The sequence below is a fragment of the Ovis aries genome, chromosome 17 (genome assembly GCF_016772045.2).
Source record: "Ovis aries strain OAR_USU_Benz2616 breed Rambouillet chromosome 17, ARS-UI_Ramb_v3.0, whole genome shotgun sequence".
NCBI classification, from domain to species: domain Eukaryota; kingdom Metazoa; phylum Chordata; class Mammalia; order Artiodactyla; family Bovidae; genus Ovis; species Ovis aries.
Window position 1 is genome coordinate 7,404,258 of NC_056070.1, and position 26,026 is coordinate 7,430,283.

General features: G+C 38.6%; 2 protein-coding genes across 11 annotated transcripts in view; one reads left to right on the forward strand and one right to left on the reverse strand.

Moving 5' to 3' along the window:
- Window positions 1-26,026, forward strand: part of LRBA (LPS responsive beige-like anchor protein) — a 749,961-nt gene that overhangs the window by 437,628 nt on the left and 286,307 nt on the right. For all 10 annotated transcript variants that reach the window (XM_015101368.4, XM_060400971.1, XM_060400970.1 and 7 more), the window contains one exon: window positions 2,169-2,305. In XM_015101368.4, coding sequence (XP_014956854.3) covers window positions 2,169-2,305 — 137 coding nt within the window. The remainder of the gene's footprint in view (window positions 1-2,168; window positions 2,306-26,026) is intronic.
- Window positions 5,645-8,211, reverse strand: MAB21L2 (mab-21 like 2). Its single transcript, XM_004017205.5, has one exon. It carries the CDS (start codon window positions 7,319-7,321, stop codon window positions 6,242-6,244), a length of 1,080 nt encoding a protein of 359 aa, XP_004017254.2. The 5' UTR covers window positions 7,322-8,211; the 3' UTR covers window positions 5,645-6,241.

The following is a 26,026-nucleotide window of genomic DNA, read 5'->3' on the forward strand; positions in this document are numbered from 1 at the left end:
AACCTAATCTCTACAGAATGAGAGCTATAAGTAAAATTATGGCAAGTGCTTTGTAAATAAAGCTTGGAGGCAGATGAGCTATTTGCTTTGATATACAGATCTTAAGAAACATGCTGCCTATACATTTAACTCTCTCTCAAAAAAATCCATTTCAAGAATGCTATGGCTTTTCACAGGATTCACATATTTTACCTGATGTAGGAATTTTTGATTTGCGCTCTGCAGATTTTCAGTTTTACTTCCCTTAAGGGAAAAATTCTCTTGTTTAGCTTGAAATTTTAGTCATTCATTAAATGGCTTTTTTTCTTTAATGCCCGAGACTATGTCCCTCAAGGAGGAAAGTCTGAAAGGTTCTACAACTTCTATAGGTGAAAGTTATATACCCTTCTATTTTGATACCTTTAAAAGGCACGAAAAAAATCTTTCATTTAGTGACATATCTGCAACCATGCAGTGAATGATAATGAAAAGCAAAAACATGATGGCATCTTCTCTGATGGCCGTAAATCTCTCTGTAAAGTGAAATGAAATTAATTGGAGCATACTGTTAAGGGGTTTGGGGTGGGCGCAGAGAGGAAGGTGTGCGCTGCCATTCTCTAGTCTCTTCCTTTGCATCCATTTATTTTGCCTCTATTCTTGCTACTAGTAATACATTCATACAGTAATAGAGGTGAGAGGGGAGTTTAATTATATAATCTTGACAATGGCAATAGGATTAAGAAGTAATCCACACTAATGAAGTGGTGTGGGTTAGAAATGAAGTGGAAATTGTCAGGGGTCTTCTGTAGGACCTGGGCTGCTCCAGCTCATGCAGCTGTCTGCTTACCCTGTAATTGAATGTCTGAGAATGATTGAAAAAATGTTATTTCTTCTCAGGATTACATGCTAATGTACGGAGGGCAAAGGAGACAGCAAAAGAACACATAGCTGCTTATTTCATCCATTTATGGGGATGAGCTTTGGGAAATCATGGCTGTTCTGCAGTTATCTGCTGCCCATCTGCAAACACAATGTATTTGTACATTGGGAATAGAGGGCAAAACCTGCTCTGATCTCCGTAGAGCATCCCTCCTATTGTCCTGCTGGCACACATTAAGATTGATGTGAGATTAAGGACCAACACCCTTCCAACAGTCGATGGAAATGTCAATTCATCTGAATTTTGAAACACTTATTCACCCATTGATTACCTGAATAGGTGTACCTTGTTTGTAGGCACTATATTAATTCAAGACTATAAATGCCAGTCTTGTCTTGCTTTTTTCTTCACCTATAGGATTTTTCCAATGAGGAATTAACATGGAATTTCAAAACCTTGCTACATCTATTGCTACATAAGTATATATATGTATAATCATTATTTTTAGTCCTTATTTTAGGTTTGGCTCTAATATACTTTATGCTCTTCTATCTGTAGGGAATCCATTGTTTTCAGTAGCAGGCTGATTTGTCTCTTTGATAAGCCCTGTGGAGATTTGATTATTCCAATAAAAATTCATTCACTTGGAAACCCACCCTCCAGCTGTTTACTCCCAGAGTCCCCAAACTACACTAATATTAGATTTGGACGCATTGAACAATATTTAACAATGGAAGGGCAGACTTAGAAAAGAAGTATTTTCCCCAATTTTTTATGGGGTAAAGTTGTTATGGAAGAGGTTTTGTGTCAACCTGGCACACAATCTTTATCAGATAATATGGTTTAACATTTCTCACTTCACTGCTGGTGATCTTTTTATAATCATGCCTCAGCCAAACACTAAGCTAACCTCTGGCCTTGGAAACCTATTGAGTCTTCCTTGCTCCTAGCTGTTGTTCCATGTTGTTTGATAGCCTGAGGCTTGTTTTCTAAATGGAATGTGGATGGACTTATTTAGGCAGAGTCACCTTCTAACCAGGAGATTAGACCAAAGCTTTGCAGACTCCTTGTAAAATAATTGCATTGTAGTTTACTGTTATATATAGATTTCTTAATATGAGAACCCTAACTTTGCATTTTCAGAGGGAGGTTTGGAGTGGGCAGAATTTGTAAGTGTAAAAGGGGTTGGCAGGCAGTTTGCTAGAGGAGAGAATTTAAAAATTATATGAAATTTCTGCCTGAATCATCCACTTGATGTTTTGAAACAATGTTACTGCAACTTGTCCGGCCTGTCTTCTCCTTTTGGCAGGTCCTGTGAGCCTGAGCACACCGGCTCAGCTCGTGGCTCCCTCTGTTGTAGTCAAGGGGACGCTTTCTGTCACCTCCTCCGAACTCTATTTTGAGGTGGATGAAGAAGACCCTAACTTCAAGAAAATTGACCCCAAGGTGAGAAGATGAGGAGTGGGTTTCACTTTTATGGAATTTTTGTTTTTCTTATGATGGGATGGTGGACTGCTGTTAAGTAAGACTGGCTTTAGTAAAATCTGAGAGAGATAGTTTGAATTTCTTGATGAATTGCTTCTGCCTGTATGCACGGCAACTATCTCTTTTAGCTTATGATTCCCTTACCAGCTAGTTACATTATTGAAGTTCATTTAGATTCAGAAACAATTTCCATTTAATTGCATTTATCATTAGCTCATTCTGGGGTAGGGGACGAACCTCAGGGAATATCGTCTATAAAATATATTTTGCCTCAAAGGGTCCAGGGTGAATTAAGCTACACAATTCAGTGAGATTCAGAGAGAAATTATTTTGTTTAGCCTTTATATTTTCTGGATATAATACCAATATATCACTCTCCTTGCTTTGTCCACATGACTTACTACTCTGTCGTGCACGCAAGCATGGCTTGTGTGTGCGAGATACCTCTGTTTCCCATTACCTGTAGTTGATTTTACAAGGCACCGCATAATTTCCTATTCTTAAATGAAAATGTAATTTCCCCTTTAAAATGTATTTCTGATTACTTTTCAGACCTTGGCAACTTTATTTTACTAAGAGACATTTGTAGCACAGCCGTAAAGCCAAAATTAGGTTTATTTCATGAAAGTGAATGGTAGAATTTGTTCTGAGTCTCTCTCAAAATGAGCAAAGTAAGTAACCTGTAGAAAGAGAAGAGGCTTTTAAAAATGGAATCATTTCTTTTACAGGCTGTTAGTGTGTGGTGTATGTCCACGCACATACATGTGTATGTTTTTCTTGAGTTTATTGGTAGGAAATTCTTTGAACTTGTAAACCTCTGAATTATTAAAATTTAGTGACTTAGAAGAGTTTCAAAGTCATTCTTAATGAAAATGTTATAATTTTTTAAAACTTTACAAATCATCTCTTGTCTTATGCATGTTTATAGCCTTGGGTTCAGCATTGCTGCTTTTATTAAGATGGGGCTTGATAGGCTGTATGAAAGGAAGTCTATGCTGGAACTGGTTGTTTTGAGTTTGAGAATGCAGCTAATCCAATGTAGAGAAAACTTTAATTCTGAAATTATATCAGCTAGAAAAAATTTCTACTTTGTTATATGGCTGAAATGTCTGAAACCTGTTTTAGTTTTTAGGAAAGAAAAGTAACCAAAATTACTTAAACTCTGTAATTTATAGTAATTTGTGAGTGTGAAAGGCCAAAATTTAACCCAAAATATTATGTTTTGGGACATACATGGCCTAAAGTCTAAAATGTGATTTATTTAAAAAGTATCTAATGAGTTGTCCTTATTGTTAAAACCTCTGCCAATCTTTATGGTTAGGCTCTTGGAAGTTATTGACTCCTTTTGGGGGAAGTTATAACTTCTGTTTCTGTCTGATCTTTTTCTGTACAGCATCATTAAATTATTTTTTCCCCTGCTGCTTGTGTAATGTAGGATCTTTGAGCCTAATCACAGACCTGGCATTGCTGCGTCCTGCCAAATGTACAGAAATCAAAACTGTAGCTACTTTCTATTAGTAAAATGTTTCAGCCCATTATTTGAAGAATTGTTGATTTTGTATAGATGTTTGTGCTTTTTAAATTGAGGGACTGGAGTTTTTTCTTTTCCTGTTGGTGATACCTGCAGTACATTAAATAAGGATGAAAAAAAGATACTGAATTTGGGGGAATGTTTGTTTCTTAAAACTTTTTTCCTGGGACATTTGGGAGGAGACATGTCTAATGCTTTATATACTTTCGTGAGTAAAAAAATGGTCATTTTAAAATGTCATTTTTATCTTTTCAACTAAACACTGTGCCCTTACGTCATTTCTTTGTAAATGTAAGTACCTTCTGCTTGCTTTGAAATTGCTCTTAAAAATCAGAACATTTTCCCTAGAGAGTAAATCCATCTGTGTAATTTAAAAAACTGGTATATATGCCTGATCTAGTTATTGTTACAGTGTTTATTCTGTGTCTGCAGGAAGAGAGACCTGAGAAAGGTCTAGGATAGGTTGAAAGACTGGAGATGATTTCAGAACTAATAAAATTGAAGTTTATATTTCTAACTCAGAACTATTTTTTGCTATGGAATTTTTACCTGGGAATCTTAAAAATTGAAGCCTGCTTTACCAAGTGAACTAGGCACTAGAGCTCTGAGTAGCTTCCTTGTTTTCATCCATCTCTGCTATCCTGCTGCTCATCCCTCCATACCCTGCGACCCCCACTCTGACTTCTTCCTCTGATCTTTAAAATTTGCTTTGTAGAACATTTTTCTTTGCATCTCTCATTCAGGGATTTTCTCAGTAAGTTAAAAAATGGGCTAATTCAAATAATAAATTTTACATATTAAAGGGCAAAATCTGACATGTATTCAGTACCTGTGCCTTGTATTAGCATGTCTAATGGAGTATACAGTCACCTCCAGCGTAAAGAAGAACCTTGAGGATGCTTTCAGTTTTACTGATTATTTAATTTTGTAATCAGTTATTTCCTTGAATTAAAAACAAACCTTTGTTAAAGTTGAAACGTTGAAATGAATACATTAGAAAGGCAGAAAGAAGAGGAGCCTACTTATATGTAATTTTTCTTTGGTCATAAAAATAGTATGAAACACTTTTTAAAATTTACCTATAAGCTACTTATGAATAATTCTGGGATTTGGATTCTAAAAAGATGATCATAGTTACAGCATTTATCACTAAGGCATTTAAAAACTTGAAGTAATCTATAAATCTGGATTGTTCATTTCACCATTTGCTGGGGAAAAGGAAAATTACTGTATCCATTTTACTCTCTTCTACTGTTGCTGATTTAATTGTTAAGTTTGTATTGTTTAAAACTTGAAGAGAATAAATGATTGGAGGCTAAGTATTAACTCATCGTGTTAACTATTCAGAAAGGATCCATAAATGCTTCTTTTGTAATTCAGGCTTGGGATTTTTAAAAATTATAGCATAAGAGAGCAAGTCTCTTAATTTTTAATGTGAAAAAACTTTTTCTTTTAAAGTTAGGATCAGAATTAGTTCTTCCGTACAAAATCTGTTCTTTTTTCAAGTGTGAAATAAGATACTACTTTTAATCTGAAAATCTACAGAACAAACGTATAGTTGTGTAAAATTAAAATTTTCCTTGTTCTGAATATCTTGGTGGAAACTTGAATGGTTAAATCTACAAAATGTTCTACATTTGTAAATTTTGCAGACTGGAGTTAAAATGGAAGCTTCTTGCATTTAGTTCCTCAAGTTCACATCTTTATATTATAAACTATAAACTGTGCTCTCACCTGCCTTCATTTAAGAACAATCCACAATCAGTCAATTACAACGTAAAGTCATATTTTTATTACTGTTTTCAACAAGACTGCTTAGGGTGAGGGAAGAGGTGTGGGAGAAGGAGGGGCATATTTGACATTGGCACTGAGATACAGTTAACATCAGCAAAACTTTGTTTTTAAAAGAAGAATTTTACATATAATTAAATACTTTTTTTTTTTCACTTGGTGACAACATTCAGGCAACCCAAAACAAAGTGGGGAGGATGGGAGAGGGAGAAAGAGAAGAGGGGGAGAGAAGGAAAAGGGAGAAACGACTATATTTTGATTTGAAAATGTACCTTGGGTTTCATTTTGTGGTGGCAAAGCCCGATTGCTTCTTTTGTGTGACCTTTTAAATTCACATTGTTTGGAAGAAAACGATCACTTTTGTGCAAGAATGTGATTTTGGTTGGGTGGTGGGTTTGCTCTCCTTTTTGTTTGCTTGTGAATTAAGGAAGTCTTCTGCCGGGTTCCGTTCCTCTTAGGTGGCTGACAGGAAAAGTTTGTGTCTGGAGTTCTCGCAGCTTGTCGCCGAGTTGTGTGTCTGTCGTGTGTTCGAGAGCATTCCCATCCGTGTCGCTTTTCAAGCAGTCCCCAGCGCGCTATAGTTTGTCCAGGCTTTTGGGATTGGTGAGAATCTCCCTGGCCAACCTCCAGGTCTGCTTGGCAGCGCTCTCCAGGGCCGAGTGGGGCTTGCCCTGGAAAAGGTCGAGGTTGGGCAGAAAGTAGTGGGGGCAGCGGCGGCACTGCAGGCAGGAGATGAGCTGCAGCAGGATGCCGTTGAGCCGGTCCCCGAGGCACGCCTCGTCCCAGTCCGTTTCCCGCGGATGCTTCTCGCACTCGTACAGCAGCAGCGTCTTCATGTGGTAGTTATTGAGCGGCTGGCCGGGCAGCTCCAGGTGGCGGTCCCGCAGCGTCTTCAGCACCGAGAGACACTTGTTTCGGCAGCCGCCCATCAGCAGACGGTTTTCAGCCTCCCCAAACTGGAGCACCCAGGCGTCGCTCTCGGCGGAGCTCTGCTTGCCGGTCAGCGAGTAGCACTCCTTAGAGAGCAAGTTGAACCCTTCGGCCTTGACCTCCGCCACCCGATTGGGGCCAGGCCAGGGGATGTGGGGCATCGGCCACTGTGCCGCGCTGCGGGGCCAGATACCGGTGCACTTGAACGCGGGAGTGATTTGCACCACGTAGCGCTCCCTGATGCGCAGCTTGACCTCGCTGGTATCCGCGATCATCTTGACCACATCCCGGTAGCTGCACTTGTCCACCGCCTGAGCCACCAGCGTCTGGAAACGGGAGCGGATCTTGCGTGCCGAGAGGTAGCCGGACGCCGTGATGAACTCGACCCAGAGAGACATGCTCCGCTTCCGCCCATCGCTCAGTTTGAGCACCGCGCAGCCGGGCAGCGAGCCGTCGTCCACGAAGTTGAAGACGCCCATCTGGTTTAGGTAGAGCACCACCTCGAATTCCGTGGGCGAGATGACCTCCAGACCCTCGTAGCGGGCATCGATCTCGCTCAGGGAGCTGATGAAGCGAGGCTCCTGCACCTCCACCTCCTTGAGCACGTCCGAGACCACCTTACAGACCTCTCGGATGGTCTTGGCGATGGCCGCCTTGCGCGCCTGGCAGCGCTCGGTGTAGTATTTATTGAGCTGGTAAACCAGCTTGGCCTGAGCGGCGATCATGTTGGGGCACAAGTCCGGGCTGTACACCGGCGTCTCGCAATACGTTGAGGGATCCAAGGCTCACGCGCTGGTGGTGGCCCTGCGGCTTGCGAAAGAGGCACTGCGCTCCCCTTGAGCCCCACGTTCACTCTTGTTTCCACCTGGGCTGACCAGCTGATGCTTCAGCCGTCTAGCGCTTTCTTTCCCCTCTTTTGAAAGCTTTTTTTCTTCTCCAGAAAATAAGAAGAAAAAAAAAAATCTTTGAAAAAGAAAAGTACCTGCTGGGACTTTTTTTCCCTTTCTCTTGATAAGTGAAATGAAGATGTGCCTGCGGGCAAGATGAAGGGAAAGAAGGGGGGTGGGGAAAGACAGGGTGAGACGGAAAAATTCAGGTTACCAAGAGGTTAGGCTTAGACGTCTGCAGCGGAGATGGTCCAGAAATCTGGAAATGAGGTCTGTTAAGTGCCGAAGTAAATTTAAAAATAAAAGGAAAACATTCAGTGTTTCATTCTTAAACTTCTCTCCCACGCTGGTAGTACTTCTTTATTCAGCTTAGGTGAGTGCTTTTCTCCTCACCGTCCCCCAAATGGAAGGTGAAGGGTGTAATTAATGTCCAGAGAGCAGCGAAGTGCAACTCAGTCCGCAGCACGCGCAGAGGTTCTCAGACGCCTTGCACTCCCAGCGTGTAGGTCTGCTCTCCGCTCAGGGGGTCCTCTGGTAGCGGTTTTCCTCTTTTCCTACTGGAGGCGTTGTTTGGACTGGGTTGGCTTGTTTGCAGTGGGTTCTTCTTGTCTTTCTCTAGGTGCAAACCTCTGGAAGTTCTTTGATTTTCATTTCTGCTTCGTAATTTATAAATTTGGCTCTCACAGAATCTGTTTTAGTGTGACGAAGTCCTTGCTTGCGTTGCATCTGGGGTTTAGTTATAACGACTTCAGGATTTTTCTTCTCCTCCCCCTTTAGGTTGCTTGTGCAGATTCCACTTTCTGAGTCGTCTCTCCCTCCTCCCCTCCGATCTCTCTCTCTCTCTCTCCCCTAATCTCTCTCCTTCTCCCTCCCTCCCTCCCTCTCCCCCTCCCTCCTTTTCCCTCCCTGTCTTTTTCCCTCTCTCCCTCTTTCTCTCTCCCCCCCCCCACCCAGCCCCCCACCCAATCTCTCTCTCTCCCCTTGCTGTTTCCTGGAGTTATTTAGTTTATGAATGGTCCTGTACCATCATGAGGGGGGTGGAGCTTCAGTTCCTACAATCGCTATCCGAGCTGTCAGTGCTGTAGCCAATCCCAGAGAGAAGACAGGCATGCTTGGCAAACAGTAGCAGCCACCGCTGCCCTTGATAAAGAAAGGGAGGAAAGAGAGAAGTAAGAAAATAGGAGGAGATAGTGGAAGTCAAACGCTTACACACATCTTACAGCCCCCTCTTCTTTATCGTCCGCTCTTATCATTTGCCAGGAAGAAAGAGTATATAGAGAAGGGACTTCTTGGAGATGGCTGGAATGATTCAAGGGAGAGTGGCAGTGGTTCAGAAAGGTTCACTTTTTTTTTTTTTTTTCTTTCCTATCAGCATTGTGAAGAAGGTGCAAACTCTAACAAAATTACTTTCGCTTCAAGGCAAACGGAAGGAGGAAGGGAAATCTGGGAAAGGACCTAAATTTTTCTAGATTTTCTCCTCAGGCAGTCTTCCTTTTCTTCCCCTCCCCTCTCATTGTTGCCAAGAACCCTAGCAATTGCTGTATGTGTGCGCCAGTTGGGCAGTTGTTGGGGAGGGGGGGGGTTGGACATGGGGTGAAGGTTTATAATCGTAAATCTCTTTTCAGTAATTTCCATATGCTGTTGAAAAACAAGGCAGGACACAAATAGTGCAAGTACCTTGTTTTATAATTACTTCATAATTAAGATTAAGATATATTTAATATTAATTGTTTCAAGAACTAACTTATTAGAAAATATGTTTAAGTTGTGAGAAATGGTGCAGATTTATATATGGTAGAATTTCTTTGGATATACTTTTAAAATAAACCACTAAAATTTTAAACTTAATAAAAACGAAGGGAAGTAAATGTGAACCTGAGTTAAAGTTTTCTTAAAATGTTTATGTTACAAATCTAATTTTGAGTATATTTTTCAGGCAGTACAGAATTTCTCTTATAAAATCATTTTATTTTCATAATTGACTCTTGCTTTTAAAAGACTTCACTGCTGCAAAAATCTATAAACTATCCTGTTATTGATTACACAGATGGCTTGCTCCTCCCTTGGCATTTCAGTGAAACTCACGCATGTGCTGTTAGTCTATGTATTAGCCTTTCAAGCTGAACCTATGGTAGCCTTTAGGTATTTTTGGTTGAAAAAGGTGTAACAGTGTTTCTGATTTGCTTCGACTTGAAGGTTTATGTTTGAACCTCAGGTGTGTGGATTCTGAGTCCTTTTAGGACACATCAAGTAGATGGGAATGCTTTTAGTTAGATTTTGGACCTTATGTTCTCCGATAATGCTATAACAATGAAAATCTATGAAGCCGATTGTGCTAAGACTTCATTTTGCAAACTATATGCGGCTTTGCAAAACCCCGTGGGAAGGTTTGACTTGCTCTCTTAAGGCTGAATCAGGTGAACCCGAATTCAGTTGCAGAGGGAAAGTTTGTTTCATCAGGTACTTGCTGTTAGACACTCGGACCTCTTGGTTCTTTCTTACACGTCTGGTGCAGACCACTGGCATCTTGTTACCCCTTCACTCGTTGCTATAAGTCTCTTTCTAATGAAGTTTGCCCTTTTTGTCCTTTTTGAATTAAGTCGGATATGCCGTCCGCCATCCATCTCAGCAGCCGGGGTTGGAAGAGCCGTCCGCGGGACTCCGGAACGCCGAGCTGTAGTGACTTCTCGGGAGTGGCGGTGGCGCCGGCGGCCGCGGGCTCTGGCGGTCTCCCGCCTTCCCGGGCACTCGGCTGGCGTCGGACCCCGGCCCGCGGCGGGGATGGACGGGACCGGCGGTCCGCGCGCGCGGGCGCCCGGGCTCTGCTGGCACCGGGCAGTTGGCCGCGGCCGCAGCGGCGCTCTGGGCAGTGCCAGCGCCAGCAGGGGCGCTTGGCGGCGGGGGCGGCGTGAACGCCGGCGGAGGATCCCGCGCGCCTTCTCCCGGGGGCCGTTGCTGGGCGGAGACTGGCGGCGGGGCAGGAGGTGCGGAGCCTGCCCTCCCGGACCCTCTCCCCGCGCCCCCAGTCGGAGCCGCCCAGGCCTGGCGCGAGGACCGCCCGGGCCGCGACGCCCCGGGGAGCGAGCATGTGCGCGAGGCCCCGGGCGACGGCGCCGGCCCGCCTCCGCGCGCCCAGCCCGCCGGCCGGCGCCCTCCGCCCGCGCGCCCTTCCCGGGTGGGGCGGCCCGGCCGAGCGGAGCTTCTCGCCGCCTCCTCGCCTCCCGGCTCGGCCCGCAAGGCCAAGCCTCGTCCTACCCTAGTCCCCTCACTGGTCCACTTTTGCATACTGAGGCCGAGGGATGATAAAACGTTACAAATGTTTTGATTTAAAAACAATTCATTACCAATTTACCCTGTCCGAGGTAGATGCTCTAGTAAATAATAAATCAGTTAAACAAAGGCGACTTTAATTTATTGCCGTGGTACTAATTAGAAACATCATTTGAGCAATAAACTTAAACACTTCCAGCAAATAATGCTCCCTCTTGCTGGTCCCCTTCCTCCCCCCTCCCCCACCCCAGCTCACTGGCTGCCTCCGCTCCCAGAGCGGCTTCAGCTGTGTGTTTGCGGACCGCTCTTCCTCTGGTTGAATAATTGAAGGGGAAACGGTATCCGAGGAGGCTGTAATTGAAGAGCCCCTGTCACCCTGCTTTTATGTATGTTAGTATAGAAGTCCATCAGCAGCTCCTTGATGGTGTATTAAAACGAAGTGGCAGCCGCTTCTGCAGGAGATACCGTATTCTATTAAAGGAGACCAAGTGAGAGAAAGAAACTCTAGAGGCTAAAAGCCACTTCAAGTCTTCAGACCGATTGATCTGTATTCTCTTGTTATAATCCGTCTCATCATACTTGAGTTAATGAGGCAAAAGAGGGGGAGCGGAATCTGATGGTCCTTGACAAATTCATTAGGGAGGCTGCAGGACATTTTATTTGACTGTTAAACATCTTGTTTGTTTGGTTTAGGCAGTGCCAACATCAGCATGCTTCTGCCCAGACTTATCATGTTGGTCTGGCTACAGACATTCCTAAAAAGAGAAGGAGGACATGCAGTGTGTGATTTGAGTGTTTTGTTTTGGATTTCATGGAGCTCATAACCTTCAGACTTCTCTAGGATTTACCTTCATCGTCCTTACACTAGGAACATTTTATAAGACTATAGATGATAATACTGAGGTGGGCATGTTTTTAGTTACTATAAACTCAAAATATGTATGTTTAAACCTTAGTCTGAAAAGTTCCTATTTCCTTAAAAAAAAAGTGAGTCAAATTACAGCAATTACTGTGCTAGTTTTTGAAAAACGTGAATGTTTAAGCTCTAGAAGAGTAGCCAGGTCATACATTAGATCCTATTTTTACTTGGTCGTGGTTAAATAAACTTTTAATTATTAATTGAATTTCTCTTTGCAGTGAAACACTTATGCGTACAGAAACTGGGGAATAAAAATTTTAACTCTTTATACAAATACAATGTTTTTGAAAAAATTGTATATTTTAATTTGAAGGGCTTTTTATATTTAAAATCAGAAGCAGAACCAGGTACTGTATGAATGGTGCTAAAATAAGATGATGAGTTGACAGAAAACTTAAAAAGCTGAAAATATTTCTAATTGAATAATGGGCAAGTAAGTTAGAATATTAATCTTATAATACTACAGTGCCTGATTTTCTCAGTTTATCCAATTACAAGACTTTCTTGCATAGAGAATTCAGTCATATTTTCCTTCAGCAATTGACTTAAGCAACCTCAACTTCAGTTCTTTGAGAAACAACACTGCCTTCCATTTGCAGGCAAACAGTATGAGAGAAAAAGAGAACTGATGCTCCTTGCCTGTCATTTTTATACGTTCTTGCATTGCTGATGAAGCTTGAACTGCTGCAGGGAATGTATGGATTTGAAAAGAAATGATTCAGTAGTGCATGCTGTGTTTCTCAGAGCAAAACCAAACTAATGGCCGAAGCCAGTGCTTCTGTACCTCTGACAGTTATAATCCTGTTTACATTTCCAGGGAATTCAAAATCCTTAAACTGTTTTATTTTTTGCTGATCTTTACTTAGAAATGTGCTGAGTTAAACTTCAGAGCAAGTTTTACTTTATCATATCACTGGGACTTAAAAGATACCCATTAATTTATTATCCCTAGAAACAGCATATAGTATTTTAATAATCTTTGCTAAAGAGTATGGAAACTTTATACCAGGAAAAATTTTAGAGTTATTTAAAAAATAATCAGATTATTGACTTAAAAATATCAACGGTCTGAAGGATTTATACTTTTGGGAAAACAAAAGATCACATGTTTACCTGTAAATATTCTTATTCTCTAAAATCTGACTTTAAAAATATCAATGCACATGGCTAAGTGTTTGGTTCTTATATGCTTAATCATTCATAGTATTTATAGAAATGCTTAATATTTTTAAGAAAATTCTTTTTTAGGGGATCAAGGTGTAAAAGGGAAAATAAGTATTAAATTCCCCAATTTAAAAACTATTCCAGTAAAAACAAGAATAATCCAAACATAATTTGTTAGTGTATTAATTGATGAAAGTTAATTGATGAAGATATTAAAATATCTGTAAGAAGCTTCAATAGCACCAACTGTTAGGATTATATGGTATACATTCAAAGTAAAATCACATTCTCTTTCGTTCTATGTCTAATGATCTAATTGTCCAAAACTCCCAAGTGTGAGAGAAATTATTTATAAGCTATTGATAATTATGACTCTGAAATCAATCTGGAGAATAATCAGTCATTCAGTGTTTTCTTTGAGCAGTTCACAATAGTTCCTATTACTTTAAATGGTCAGTCATACTGTCAAAACAAGTTGTTTTTTTAAATTTCCTTCACAAAATAGCTTAAAAAAAAGAAGAAACTCAAACTTTGTAATCACATTGATTGGTAAGCCAAGGATATTATTCTCATTTGAACAGTTTCAATTTAGTGTTCTATGAAGTCAAAGGAATGGTCTTAACTTTGCATTACTGAAGCCTCAAACTCTATTGAAAAATACTTCTATATACCTTTTGAATATTGTTTTGTAGAATTAAATTTGTTTGGGTTACGTTGGCTAATATATTTGATTAGTCATATTTACACTTATTAAGCTTTTATAAGTCTAATTCTGTGTAATTTAGTAGGATGAGACAATTGAAAATACAATAGATGATTTTTTCAGAAGTTTAGTACCAGCTGGTATATGAGTACTTTATTAAGCTATTCATAAGGTCATATCATCAAGTAGACCATTATAGAGCAAAGAACCTGTATTCAGGAAAATGGAAGCGAGCAGTTTTTAGCCTGATTGAAATGTAAATGCAACATTATTGAGCTAGGATATGCAGTGTTAAGACAGTCTTAGTTAATTTGGCGATGATTTTTCAGAAGGTATTTCATTGAATTTACTATATTTTCACTTATGTCTTTTGACTTTACCAAGAAACATACACATTTTTGAGTTGCAGCAGTCACATTCCTTTATTTCTATAAGACAGTTCTGAAAAGTTTGAACAGATAAAAGTCTGCCTTGTCTGTCTGCTCTTGTTCCTTCCTTCATCTTCCCTTTCTTCCTTCTTTCATTCATTTTAACAATTTTTAGCTTACTAATCTACTCTGAGATATATATTATATTTTTCCTGTTTAATAACATTGACATCATAACTTACTATAATTTCCAACAAATGAAAGTGTGCTTTTACTAGAGCCAATTCTTAACAATTTATAGGAGGATTATATAATTAGTGGGTTATTATTTATGTCTCCTCCATCTTTGAGAAACAAACTTTTACTGGCCTTTAATATCACTTCCAGAAGATAGAAAATCAAGATTGTTACTATTAAACTTGATGCTAGATAAGTCAAGGCTTTTGATTTCAGTTTCGTTCAGTTCTGTTTGGAACATCGAATTGTTTGCTTTAAAGAAGATGTGGTTTCCTTTGTTTCCTAAGATAATAGTACTGACTCACATGTAGAATGTTTCTTGGGATCTCAGAGCCATCCCCACTCCCGTTTCTACTTTCTCTCTCGATCAGTGCCAGACATTTACGAAACAGATGATGGAGAGGAGGGATGTTGATTATGCCAGTACTGAGCGGTACTTAGTTAAAAATATAAGACTTGGTGTTATGTTCCATATTTCTTTCAGTCCATATGAGACATTTTGTGGATCTCTGTTTAAAATTTATCAGTTAAGCATATTGTAGGTAAGTTTTTGTTACACTTCAGGAAAACTAGTTCTTTTCAACATCTGTTTTTCTTGAAATATATAGGTTCTGCAGCACTCCGTCTGCATTATTATTAGTAGTAGTAATCTTGAATCCATCTTCTGCTACAATTATGGGAAATTTTTAATAGACTTTGTGGTATTTTTAATGAAAACATTAAAAAATCTAGCCTGTTCCTTCCTTTAAACACTATGAGTAAAAGTGATGTGCTGAGAGGTTTCTGTGATTCCTGGTAGTGGTTAAATAACAACAACAAAAATCCTTCATTGGCTCTAATCTACATATAGAAGACATCTGGGTAGTATAAATGAAATAATATCTGATGATCTAAGGAGTGGAAACTCTTCCTTTAACCATGTGAAGTAAAGCTGGGATATAAAACAGCTGTCTGGGCCTATGTATATCAAGATTCTGCCAGTCTGTTTCTTTTCTGAATTTTCCCTTTCTCCCTTCCCTATTATCTTTGGATCCTAAAGAATCACTCTCTTACTTTTTGACTGGTTTTGTCTGTAGACAAAACCTCGGTTGGTAGGTTTAAATCAGCCTAGATAGAGTGAAAAATCTTTGATCTATGACTGTGACTTTTTCCAAATGATTTGCTTGCTGGGACAGACACTATCCATGCCCTTTCACTTTGCTATCAGATAGGTGCACACAGAGGACCTGAAAGGCTACCAGATGCACAGTTAAATCATCTTATTAGATAAGTAAAGGGTTCCAACCTTACTTAATTAGATCTTATATTTCTAATAGTTATTTGTTCTGTTGGTTATTTAACCTTGTTGGTTAAATGTTCTACAGATCTAATCTTTCCTTCAAATTAGTCACAACTTTCTATAAATTGTATTGAAAATTAATGAAATACAAAGCTGTGTGTTTTTTTTTTAAATGTAGGTTTGTTGGCTGTCACATAGCTTACCTGGATAGATAAGATAAAGGGAGACATATGTTACATTTAAAGTCGGGCAGTCGTGTCCGACTCTCTGCGACCCCATGGACTATAAGGTCCATGGAATTCTCCAGGCCAGAATACTGGAGTGGGTAGCCTTTCCTTTCTCCAGGGGGTCTTCCCAACCCAGGTCTCCCGCATTGCGGGCAGATTCTTTACCAGCTGAGCCATATGGGAAGCCCAAGAATATTGGGGTGGGTAGCTTATTAAAGAGCATTAGTCTAGGGGATAAGAAGCCCTGACTTTTTACCCTTCCTTGGTTACAAGTTGTGTGGGTGACCTTGATCAAGTCATTATCTATAGTCAGAAATCTATAATTTCTTACCCCAACATGATCAGAGTTGTTGTTTATATGTTTAGCAGTTGATTTTAAATCAGAAATCTTTTTGCACACATTTAGAGTTTCAGAGCTTTTCTGATACAACCATCTGAAAGTTTACAGTGTGAAAATAATCACAGAAAAGAAAAGCTTGCAAATGGTTATAGTCCATATTTTAGACTTTAGGGAAGAATGCAAATTATAGATTGAAGACAGTTGTGAGGGACATCCCATTAACAAGTTGGAATAAATTCTAAGAGTATGCTAATTATTGCTTGATAAGAGTTGGATCACAGAAATGTGAAAATGAAACAGGCTGTGTATTATTATATGTTTAACAAAACTGTGTGTGTTTAAAAGTGTACACAGGGTTGGCAGGTGTGTTTATTTCCTCAGGCTGTTGAATTGTCTTTCAGTGTTTCTGATACTTTCACTAAGATTAGGTAATCTGTAAATATTGGTTCCTGAAGCCAAATAAAGTTCAAGTTCACCATGAACTTAAAGGAATGTTCAGTCTTCTCTTTAGAGAAATGACGTTGCTTTAAGCAACCATAACATTACCATATTTATGTTGTGATAAAAGGTAGACCCAGGAAGGGAAATGGTTTTCAAAACATGAGTCACTAAAGTAAGTTTTATGCTACTTTCTCATGGTTTTCACTTGTTTTCATCAGAAGATCTGACAAGCATTAAAGTGTTAACATCTTTTACTTGACAGATGTTCTTAGTTTTCCCTCAAACTGTAAAAGATGCTATATCAGACTAGCATGGTAGGAAATAATTTCAACACCTCCCTTCACTTATGCAATAACTTATTATTTGTCTGAGCTTGTGGATATTTTTGGAGAGAGGGAAGTGAGGCAGGAAAAGACAGCATACTGAGATCTAATTGTTCTCATTTTGAGTTATAGATCAATCAGTCTGTCTGCTTTATTATAAATTCACTCTAAAATAGCTTTTCAATGGGCATAGTTGAGTTATTTTTATGTCTATATTGTATTCTTTGGAAATCCCTTGTTAATGTAGTAGGCATGGCAGGTGACCACCGAGAGAGTTGCTGATGGACACTCTGTGGGTTTGCAAAGTGCAAGCCTAAAAGACTAAGAGATGAGAAATGTATTGCTATTTGTGAATTTATGTTTTATCTCACTTCACTTGAAAATTTATGAGTAGCGTGGCTTAAGGGTGCTGGAGTTGTGTGTTCCAGGGCTTGCCCCTACTGATAACACCCTTGTTGGCGTGAAAGTGCAATGCAAATTATGACAGTTACAACCTTCTGTTTTGTTTAACCTGTCAGTAGATTTCCTGGCTCAGTGCTGAGGGCAATGGTGTGTTCAGCTAGTCCATATTCGCCTAAACTTAAAAGGTCAGGTTTCTACAGGCAAGCCTAGTCAAAGCCTAATTGATGAGGAGGGCAGAGAGACAGAATTTACTGTTCTGTTGGCTAGTTTCATATCGTTAGGTTGTCCTGAAAGCATCAGGCAGTCACAGCCCCTTTCATGTAAGTGCTGACCCTAGACAGGAGCTGACAATCAAAGGAGGCAGCCACAGGAACCAGTGCAAGTAGGCTATTGATTTTTCAGTTAGGTCTAAGTAGTTTGTAGTATGGGTAATGGGTGACAGAGGCAGGTATGTCATTATCAATGAGCTCCAGAACAGTCGCCACAACCCTCTCTCATATTTCCTTCAGCCCTGACAGTATACTTCCAGGGCCGGTCAATAAATCGTCCAACCCTTAACTGACAAGTGACTTGGAGGTTTAGGTTGAGGGGTGGAAGTTACAGAGCTAAACTCCTCTACTTGAACACGTGCTGGATCTCAGTACTGGATCTCAGAATTAGTAATTATGTTGTAAGCTTTGGAAATTTTGGTTTGTAAAATTCTGTGCAACTCAGTAGAGTTTACTTTTAAGCTTTTGAGAATTCAAAAAGCATTTTTACTTTGCTTAGAAATTAAGAAATGTTTGTAAAGATATTCTGCAAGCACAATTAGGTTATTATTGCATCGTTTTGCTTTTAATTTAGACTAGATCTTACTTATTCATGATAACTCCGAACTTATAAAAGTTTAGTAGTTAGAAATTGCCCCTAAAAATCCTTTATAAATCATAATTTCTTCTGAAATGTTTCAACTGCAGTAGGAAAAAAAACTCGAACCATTTGTAAATGTGATGTATTAGACACTAAGCAGTTACTATTTGACCTTCAAATTTGTTTTATATTACTTTTCACAGTAAAATAGTCAGGAATTGAACATTTAATGATTAAAATTTGATAAATTATGGTTGTTTCTGAATTTAAAAAGTGAGACTGATACTTTTTTTAAAAGCCTTTCGTATGGATATTTACACTTAAAGGTAAGTACAGTTCATATTCACTTAAACACAAAAGTGTAACAGGTTTTGATTAAAAGTACACATGTTCTAAAAGGGATATAAAATGATATAAGAAATATTTTAAATTTAAGGCAACATCTACTTTGTTACAAAATTTAAGTACTATAAAGAGAAGATATTATTTATAACTAGAAAGTGGGAGTTTGGATTGTACCAGGATCCTTGCAAACTATCACATGCTTACTTTTTTTTTTGAAGACTTTAAACAAATTGAAATAAAACAGAAAAGTAAATGTTTTTTAAGACTTCCTTAAATAACTTATCGCTCGGATATCTTGTTTAACACTGTGATATTGTACAGAACTGCAGTTTAAGTCTGTAGTATCATCTAGTCCTGGGGTGCCGTGCATGGCCACATGAATCACTTTCATTTGTCCAGTGCAACTGCAAATACCACTGCTTGGCCCCGATCTTTTTTTTTTCACGTAGCCAGCAGGTTAATGCACACTGATAGTACGTACAGATGCTTAAATATTTTCTTGAGTTTGCAGTGACATGTCTGGGTGAATACCCCTGTCTTCCTTCTTAAGAAATGAAAAAATACACAATTGAAACATAGTGAAAGATGGCTGCTATTGAAATATGACCATCTTAGTTTTAAAGAAGCTTTCATATTATGTGATTAATATTTAGAGGAATTTTATTTAGGTCTCTGGCTTTGGTCCTCCTTCGAGGTTTGCAGATTCTTTAAAGCAAGATTCCTGTTAGAGTCATTGTTTTCTCCCTGTTGTCTGTTACTCATTCTCTAACCTGTATTTTTCTGCTGGATTAGATAAAATATTTAGTGAGAATCTTGTAACCTCTATATTGTCAGCTGCGTTATAGGTACAGTGTCTTTTGCTGTATTTGAAATCTTTCCTGAATGCAGAGTTTTATAGGAATGTAAAAAAAAAAAAAAGCTGAAGAAAGGGGGACAAATTAAATTTTCATGAAAGAAAATCCTAATCAGCAGTGACAGTGTAAGAGAAAGATGATTGCCACTTGGTCATTGTGGAGAGGCACTTAGATTTGGTGTCAGTGCTTCTGTTAATGATGACTAATGTCTTTCTTGGAGCAAGTGCATGCTCCAACATACTGCTACAGCCGAGAGAGAGGGCTCAGCAATAGGCACCACTCGGCAAAAGCATGAGGTGTCCTGAGACAAAGGCGCTTTAATGCAATCAGTTTGACAGTCTCTGTTATTAGAAGAATGCAAACATAATTCTAAGGCATTTGTCAGCACACTTCAAGTTGTTATATGTCCAGTACTAAGAGTGATTATTTTACCATTAAAATGTAAAGAATCTGAGCAGTGTTAATAAGATATGCTCCCCGTTTTGTCACTTATGGGAATGGGCACGCATGCTGCCATTGCACAAAACCACTGGTGTTTAGAAAGTTTTAAAGAGAGAAACGTGCGGCAGACTTTTTTTCATGCTGCATCGCCGAGTGTTGAATAAATGCTTTATAGCTAACAAAAAGAGAATGAATGACTCAAAAGGTCTTTTTAGATCTTTTAATCTTAAATATACTGCTTACGAAAAGAAGATGACATGTGTTATTTCTTCGGTGTTCCCCCAAAGTGTAAGACCTTTCAGAAGGGCATTCGCAATGCTTGTCATATTTTTTCATATACATCTTATTGGCCTGACATGTCTTGAGGACCATGAGAACACAGATGTCATTGCATTCAGACAACGCTAATTACTCTGGGATTTTTGCAGCCTCAGTGCCTGCATGTAACTGTCGGTTATGATTGTTCATGCAGCCTACAGTGGGGACACTTTGCACGTGAAAATAGTGAGACACAAAAATTGTGAGACAGGCCTTTTAGTCCCCTATTGTTCTCCAGTAGAACTTGGAAGAAAAAAATTCCTGACACATCAATTTCATTCAGTGTTTTGCATTTGAACCATGTTTTGGCAACATTTTCCTTTCTAAACTAAGTATGTTTTGCTTTAGTGTTCAGTGAAATCTATTATCCATCTGTTTCTTAAGCTTTTGGTACAATCTTCTACATCATTTTGTCTTCAAGCTTCATGGGAAATTTCTTTATGTAGTTTATAGTTTGAGAGAAGCACTAATTGTGATATGAGTCTTTCCGAAATGACATTGAGAAACAATTAATATGTATGATGTGTTCTTCTGATGTGTGATTTAATGTTTAATGAGAAGCTGCAGCAAATATGGTTAGTCTCAATGTCGATAAGTCCAGTCGTCTTACGCTTTTAACACAGGTCAGTTCTTTTCTTTGTTTAATTTTCTCTGTAACGTTCTGGATTTCAGTTGATGATTCATGGTGTTTAGGTGCTTTTGAAGTGTCAGAGGTCAAATGGTGGTCAGATCTGGGCCCTCCTTACTAAATGTGAAGACCAAATCCATGTTTTGATAGAAACAGCCTAATCTGTGTTAATCACTGATGGAAAATAAAAAACTCCAGTAATGTAACTTCAAATGCTGATGAAGCAGAAATTGAAGCAGCTTGATCAAAGATGTATGATGAGATAAAACTGCAGTCTCTGCTGTACAGTTATAGTAATTATGACTAATGAACCGTCCAGTCTGGATGAAATGGCATGCCCACAGGGACTGTGTCCAATCAGTTGTGACTTACACAAGCTGAACAAACCATTGTGATGGGATTCCAAATTCTATACTGTTAGAAGTATACTCTTCATTATTAGTTTAACTTTTGTTAGGGTGATATACAGTGGTTGGAAGTTATTTAGATTTTGTTAAATATAGATGATAATTCTCTTTCTCTTTTCATAGACTTATTTAAAACACGCATTTGGTGTGACCTCTGGTTTGCCTCTCCTCTCCTAAACACATTTAGATCACTAGCACCATTCTGTGACTTCCTACTTTTTCTTCTGTTGCACCACTTTTGAACACGCCCTCTTTTTTAGAGCTGTTGTTTACTTTTGCCAGAGATTATTGTTCACTAAGTGGATATTGAAGAGATGCTTTTACAATAGTGATGAGACATATGAGACAGTCACTCTGTGTAAGCACCACGGTAAGCGCTTTCTCTGTGTTAACTCACAGCTCCTCTCTACAGCCCTTTGAGATGCAGATGGAGAGAGTGAGATGCAGAAGGCAGAGTGCTTTGCCCAAGGTTACATGCTCTTAACAAATGTTGAATTACCTTCTGGAGGTCAGTTATATTCTTCTAGCCTTAATGTTTTTTTTAATTATTCTCATTTTCCCCTTTTCCAGCCTGGATTAGTTTTTTGTTCTTGCTGGTTTTCTGGCAGCTGGCAAAACTGCTAGGGTATTGTAAATCTGAGGGCTCCTGTGCAAGATAGTCTAGCATAGGTTTCCAGGTGCCTCAACTTAAATTATATTCAAGTCCCTAAACTCCCTCAGTTGGTATGTGTTTAAGTGGTTAGTTCTTTCAGGATGGAGTTTAGGAATGTGTGCTTTTGATGTGAATGTTTATCTAAAATGTAATGAAGGCGTCAATTTGATTCACTCTTAAAATTGTAAAATCTTTTAAGTTGTAATAAGAGTACAGTTTGTTCACTTAAAAGAAGATAAAATAGTGCTAGTAAAATAAGCTTGGTTGGTTCTCTTCCGAGATTATCTACACTGACCTTTTTTCATCCCACCAAGTATAGCCCCAATCTTAATGATTTCTTACTCCCAGCATCTTACATACTACCTTCTAGATAGTGCTTTCTTGGTGGCTCAGACGGTAAAGCGTCTGCCTGCAATGCAGGAGACCCAGGTTTGATTCCTGGGTTGGGAAGATCCCCTGGAGAAGGAAATGGCAATCCACTCCAGCACTCTTGCCTGGAAAATCCCACAGACGGAGGAGCCTGATAAGCTACAGTCCATGGGGTCGCAAAGAGTCAGACACAACTGAGTGACTTCACTTTCACTTTTAACTTTCTAGATAGTAGGTATTCAGTAACTGTTTGTGGAAAGAAGGAGACATCAAAGGAAGCATGGGAACTTTTCATTGATTCAGTAATTGAGTGATTCTGTCAAATACCTGCATTAATTCTAGTTCCTTTGACGAATTTTTACTTATATGGATAGAACAAAACAGGCTTTCATTATGTCATTATTCTTCAGCATTTAAAAAACTCGACCTAATCAATTTTGTTTTCCATTGACCCTCAGCCTGAAGTTTTTGTCTTTCCAGGCTGACATCCTTGCATTTATCATGTAATATCCCACAGAGAGCTTTCTTTGAACTCATATTCTAGTTACCATCAATCTCAAACAGTTTATCTTTTCATTTTTGTTGTCTTCTCTATGTCATTATCTATGTATTCTTCTCCCTTTATTACCTTAACAATGTGAAAAGTTATTGAAAAGCAGGTATCATTTTGTTTGGTGGCACTGCATGACTCGATACATAGTACATGCTCCAGAAATACCTACAGATCGGTCAGTAACTTCGGTGCCCTCCTTTTTCTACCAGGTTTCTTTCCATAACCAAGGTCAGATTTTCAGTGTGAGATTTCTAGAGGCAACGTTTTAAAACTCTTCTAGAACTCAATTGAAATGAGATTTACACAAACATATTGAGCGCTTATTCTGTGCCAGGCACTGTACAAAGCACTTTCATTGTCTTAATCCTCTCAGTAAATGTATGAGTTGTAACCTATCATTATCCCTATCTGTGTAGTAACCAAGGCACAGAGAAATTAAATAACTGGATTAATTCTAAACCTAGGAAGTAGCAAAACATGACTTGCGAAGATAATGAGTTTTTTTAAAAGCAGTATTTTTTGGTATCCTTCCAATGCCATGCTGTTTCTGTTTTTTAATGCCCTTTCTGCAGTTGTCTATGATGGTTTCTGAACTTCTGCTTTCCTGCAGCTTAAGTGATACTTGGCAAACCTCCTTATCCTTACCTTCTCAAGATACTCCAAAGTCCTTTTCTTCCCCACTAATTTTCAGAAGAGGAGAAAGCTTGGTATATACTACTCTGAAATGTGACATGATCAGACAGTACAGACAGATAAAGAGACCCCAGGCTTGTGTTTCTGTTTGTTTGTTTTGCTTTCCTTTTTAAATTCATGGAGGACCAAATAGCAGTTGTCATTATCATCATCTTATGCAAGTTTTAAGAGATGGTTGCAGTGTAAGCTGTTATGTAGTCTGGTTAGGAAATTTCCAAAGTAATACGTACTAAATCATTAGAAAAATGCTTGAAATGTAAATTTGGTTTTAAAGTGATTGGTAGTTTTGTCCATGGCTGTTTGTAAAAAGGAAATGGAGTTAATAAAATGCATATTTTATATTTAGGAAACATTGTGGCTTATAATGAGTCTTTATATAAAATTGAAACCACTGTGTGATCAAACAGGAAGCAGTTTACCAAATATAGTAAGCTCTCAGAAGTAAACTGGCATCAATTTCAATTTCTTTTTGGATTTCAGCTTTTACGTGAAAGTTGATGGCATTCTGTTTTATAAGCACTGCAATACTTTGTGTATTTTTAAAACTCATATCCGTATATTTGGCTTGCAGGAATTTAGTTATTCAAGTTCTTCCTTATTCAATAAAGATCAATTCACATTTAACCAAAAAATTTGTCATGGTAATTACTATTTGTATTCTGAAAACATTTTAGTCTGAAATCAATATCAATTATTGATCTTCTTTGAACTTTTAAAATTTAAATTACTTTGCAGCTTTTCCTAAATAATTTAATTGGAAATCTTTAATTAGAAGAAAGTCCAATAAGATCCTAAAATAACTTTTTTTTTTGAGATGAGTCTGTTTCATTTTATGGTTTATTGAATCACATTTTATTCATTCATTAATTATTTTATACCTTTGACTCTTTCAGATATAATTTAGATATAGTAAGTTAATATTCCAGTCTCATAAAAATGCCATATAATTCTGTGATTCTTTTTTACAAGTTTTTTATAAGGGAATTGAAGTGACAGATTTATATAATTAGAGCATTAGTCATATTTAAAGTATTTCAAAAGAAATTTTAAGTGAAAAAATAATACAAAATCATTTCTGCTGTGATTTTACATACATTAAGCTTATGTTATATTCATGAAGAAAGACTTAAAGAGAAGGAGCAAAAAAGAGCAAAAATGGAATAGTTAGAATAATAGTGGTTAACTTTTAAGGGATTTAATTTCCTTCATTATTTTATTAATATTTATTCAGCAAATTTAAATATTTGTATATGTAAATAAATAACTTTGAAAATCTAGTTTGTTTTTAAATAAGTCAGGTTGTATAGCTTTACCATATTTTATTATCTTTTGTATATTAAAGAATTAAACCAGGTTTCCATTATGTGCTGCGTATACTTTGCCATGGGAATTGTCAGCTGGAATTACCTTGAGAGTTGTCATATAAAAAATATATGTAAAACCGTAATTCATATGCTGCCCCTCTGCAGTGTTGTGTGTGATCAATACGAAACGTAGGTAGGGACTTCCCTGGCGGCCCAGTGGTTAAGACTGTACTTCACTCCTTGGGATGCTGGTGTAATCCCTGGCCAGGGAACCAAGATCCCACAAGCCCCGTGGCAGCTTCCCCCTCCCCCCGGAAAACCACACATTGCTGTCTTGCTGGAATTCCCTGGTGGTCTAGGGGTTATGACTGTGAACTGCCACTGCAGGGGGCACGGCGTGTGTTCAGTCCCTGGTCGGCACGTGCTACACAGTGTGGCCAAAATTTTTTTAAATAGTTTGAGAAAAAATAGCCTTTTTCACTCCTGTGATTGTGTGATGCTAATTGATAAGTTTTATTATTGTTAGATTGCCAAGATCTATGCTTATATACAAATTTGTAATAAGATTGAAAAAGATTACTTCCTAACAAACCCAATTCTGGGCAGCAGGGAAACAGAAATGAATAAGATGTAAAACATAAGACATCTTATTCATAAGAAATGAATGAGACATACTTATGAATATCTCAGAGCTCTCAGTTAATAATATTTGTACTGTTTAAGTGTTTGAAGGCTTTAATGTATTGAATGCAGGTAAGTTTTAAGAACATGTATTGCATATTAAATGTCTGTTGTTTGCTGTTTCAATACTTCGTGCTTTTTGACTTTGTTTTGTTCTCTCTGCTTCCTATAACTTTCACACTATGAAGTTAAGAGCTTGTTTTCTCACGTGTCCGTTAAACAGTTACTGAGAGCATACAGGGCAGGGGTGCCTACCTGCAGGGAAAATGAATATGCACTTACATTACCATTTATCACAGCTGCCTATAGCAGTATGCCTATACTATCGCTCACTTTGCTTCTTTCCTATTCAAGTTTGCACATAGAGTAAATGTACTTTGTGTTCAGTAAATTCCCAGAAAAATTCAAGGTTCCAATCGCAAATAGGGGGAGAAATATCCTTGGTAAACAGCCAGTGAATACTCAGCAACAGTGAGAAGAGCTGAGGTGAGCAAAGTATTACATGCTGATTGGTAGATTTGCAGACAGGGAAAAAAGGCATTGAATAGCTTTGTGCATTTAAGGCCAGGCTTTCTGCAAGAACCAAGATCTTTCTGAATTATATGATGGATACTAACAGGAAAGAATTAAAAGGGGGACTGAGTGGGAAGAATAGTAGAGACTGATGTGGAGAGTGATGAGAGCAAAGTCATTCACAGTAGAGGAAGAACAGAGACAGATGATAACGCAGCAGTCTCATTGTCAAAAGATCACATGGGGAAGGCACGGCAACCCAC

Bases quoted from the DNA above. Each gene is read 5' to 3' on its own strand.
- MAB21L2 (XM_004017205.5), bottom strand. From the start codon at position 7,321: ATGATCGCCGCTCAGGCCAAGCTGGTTTACCAGCTCAATAAATACTAC.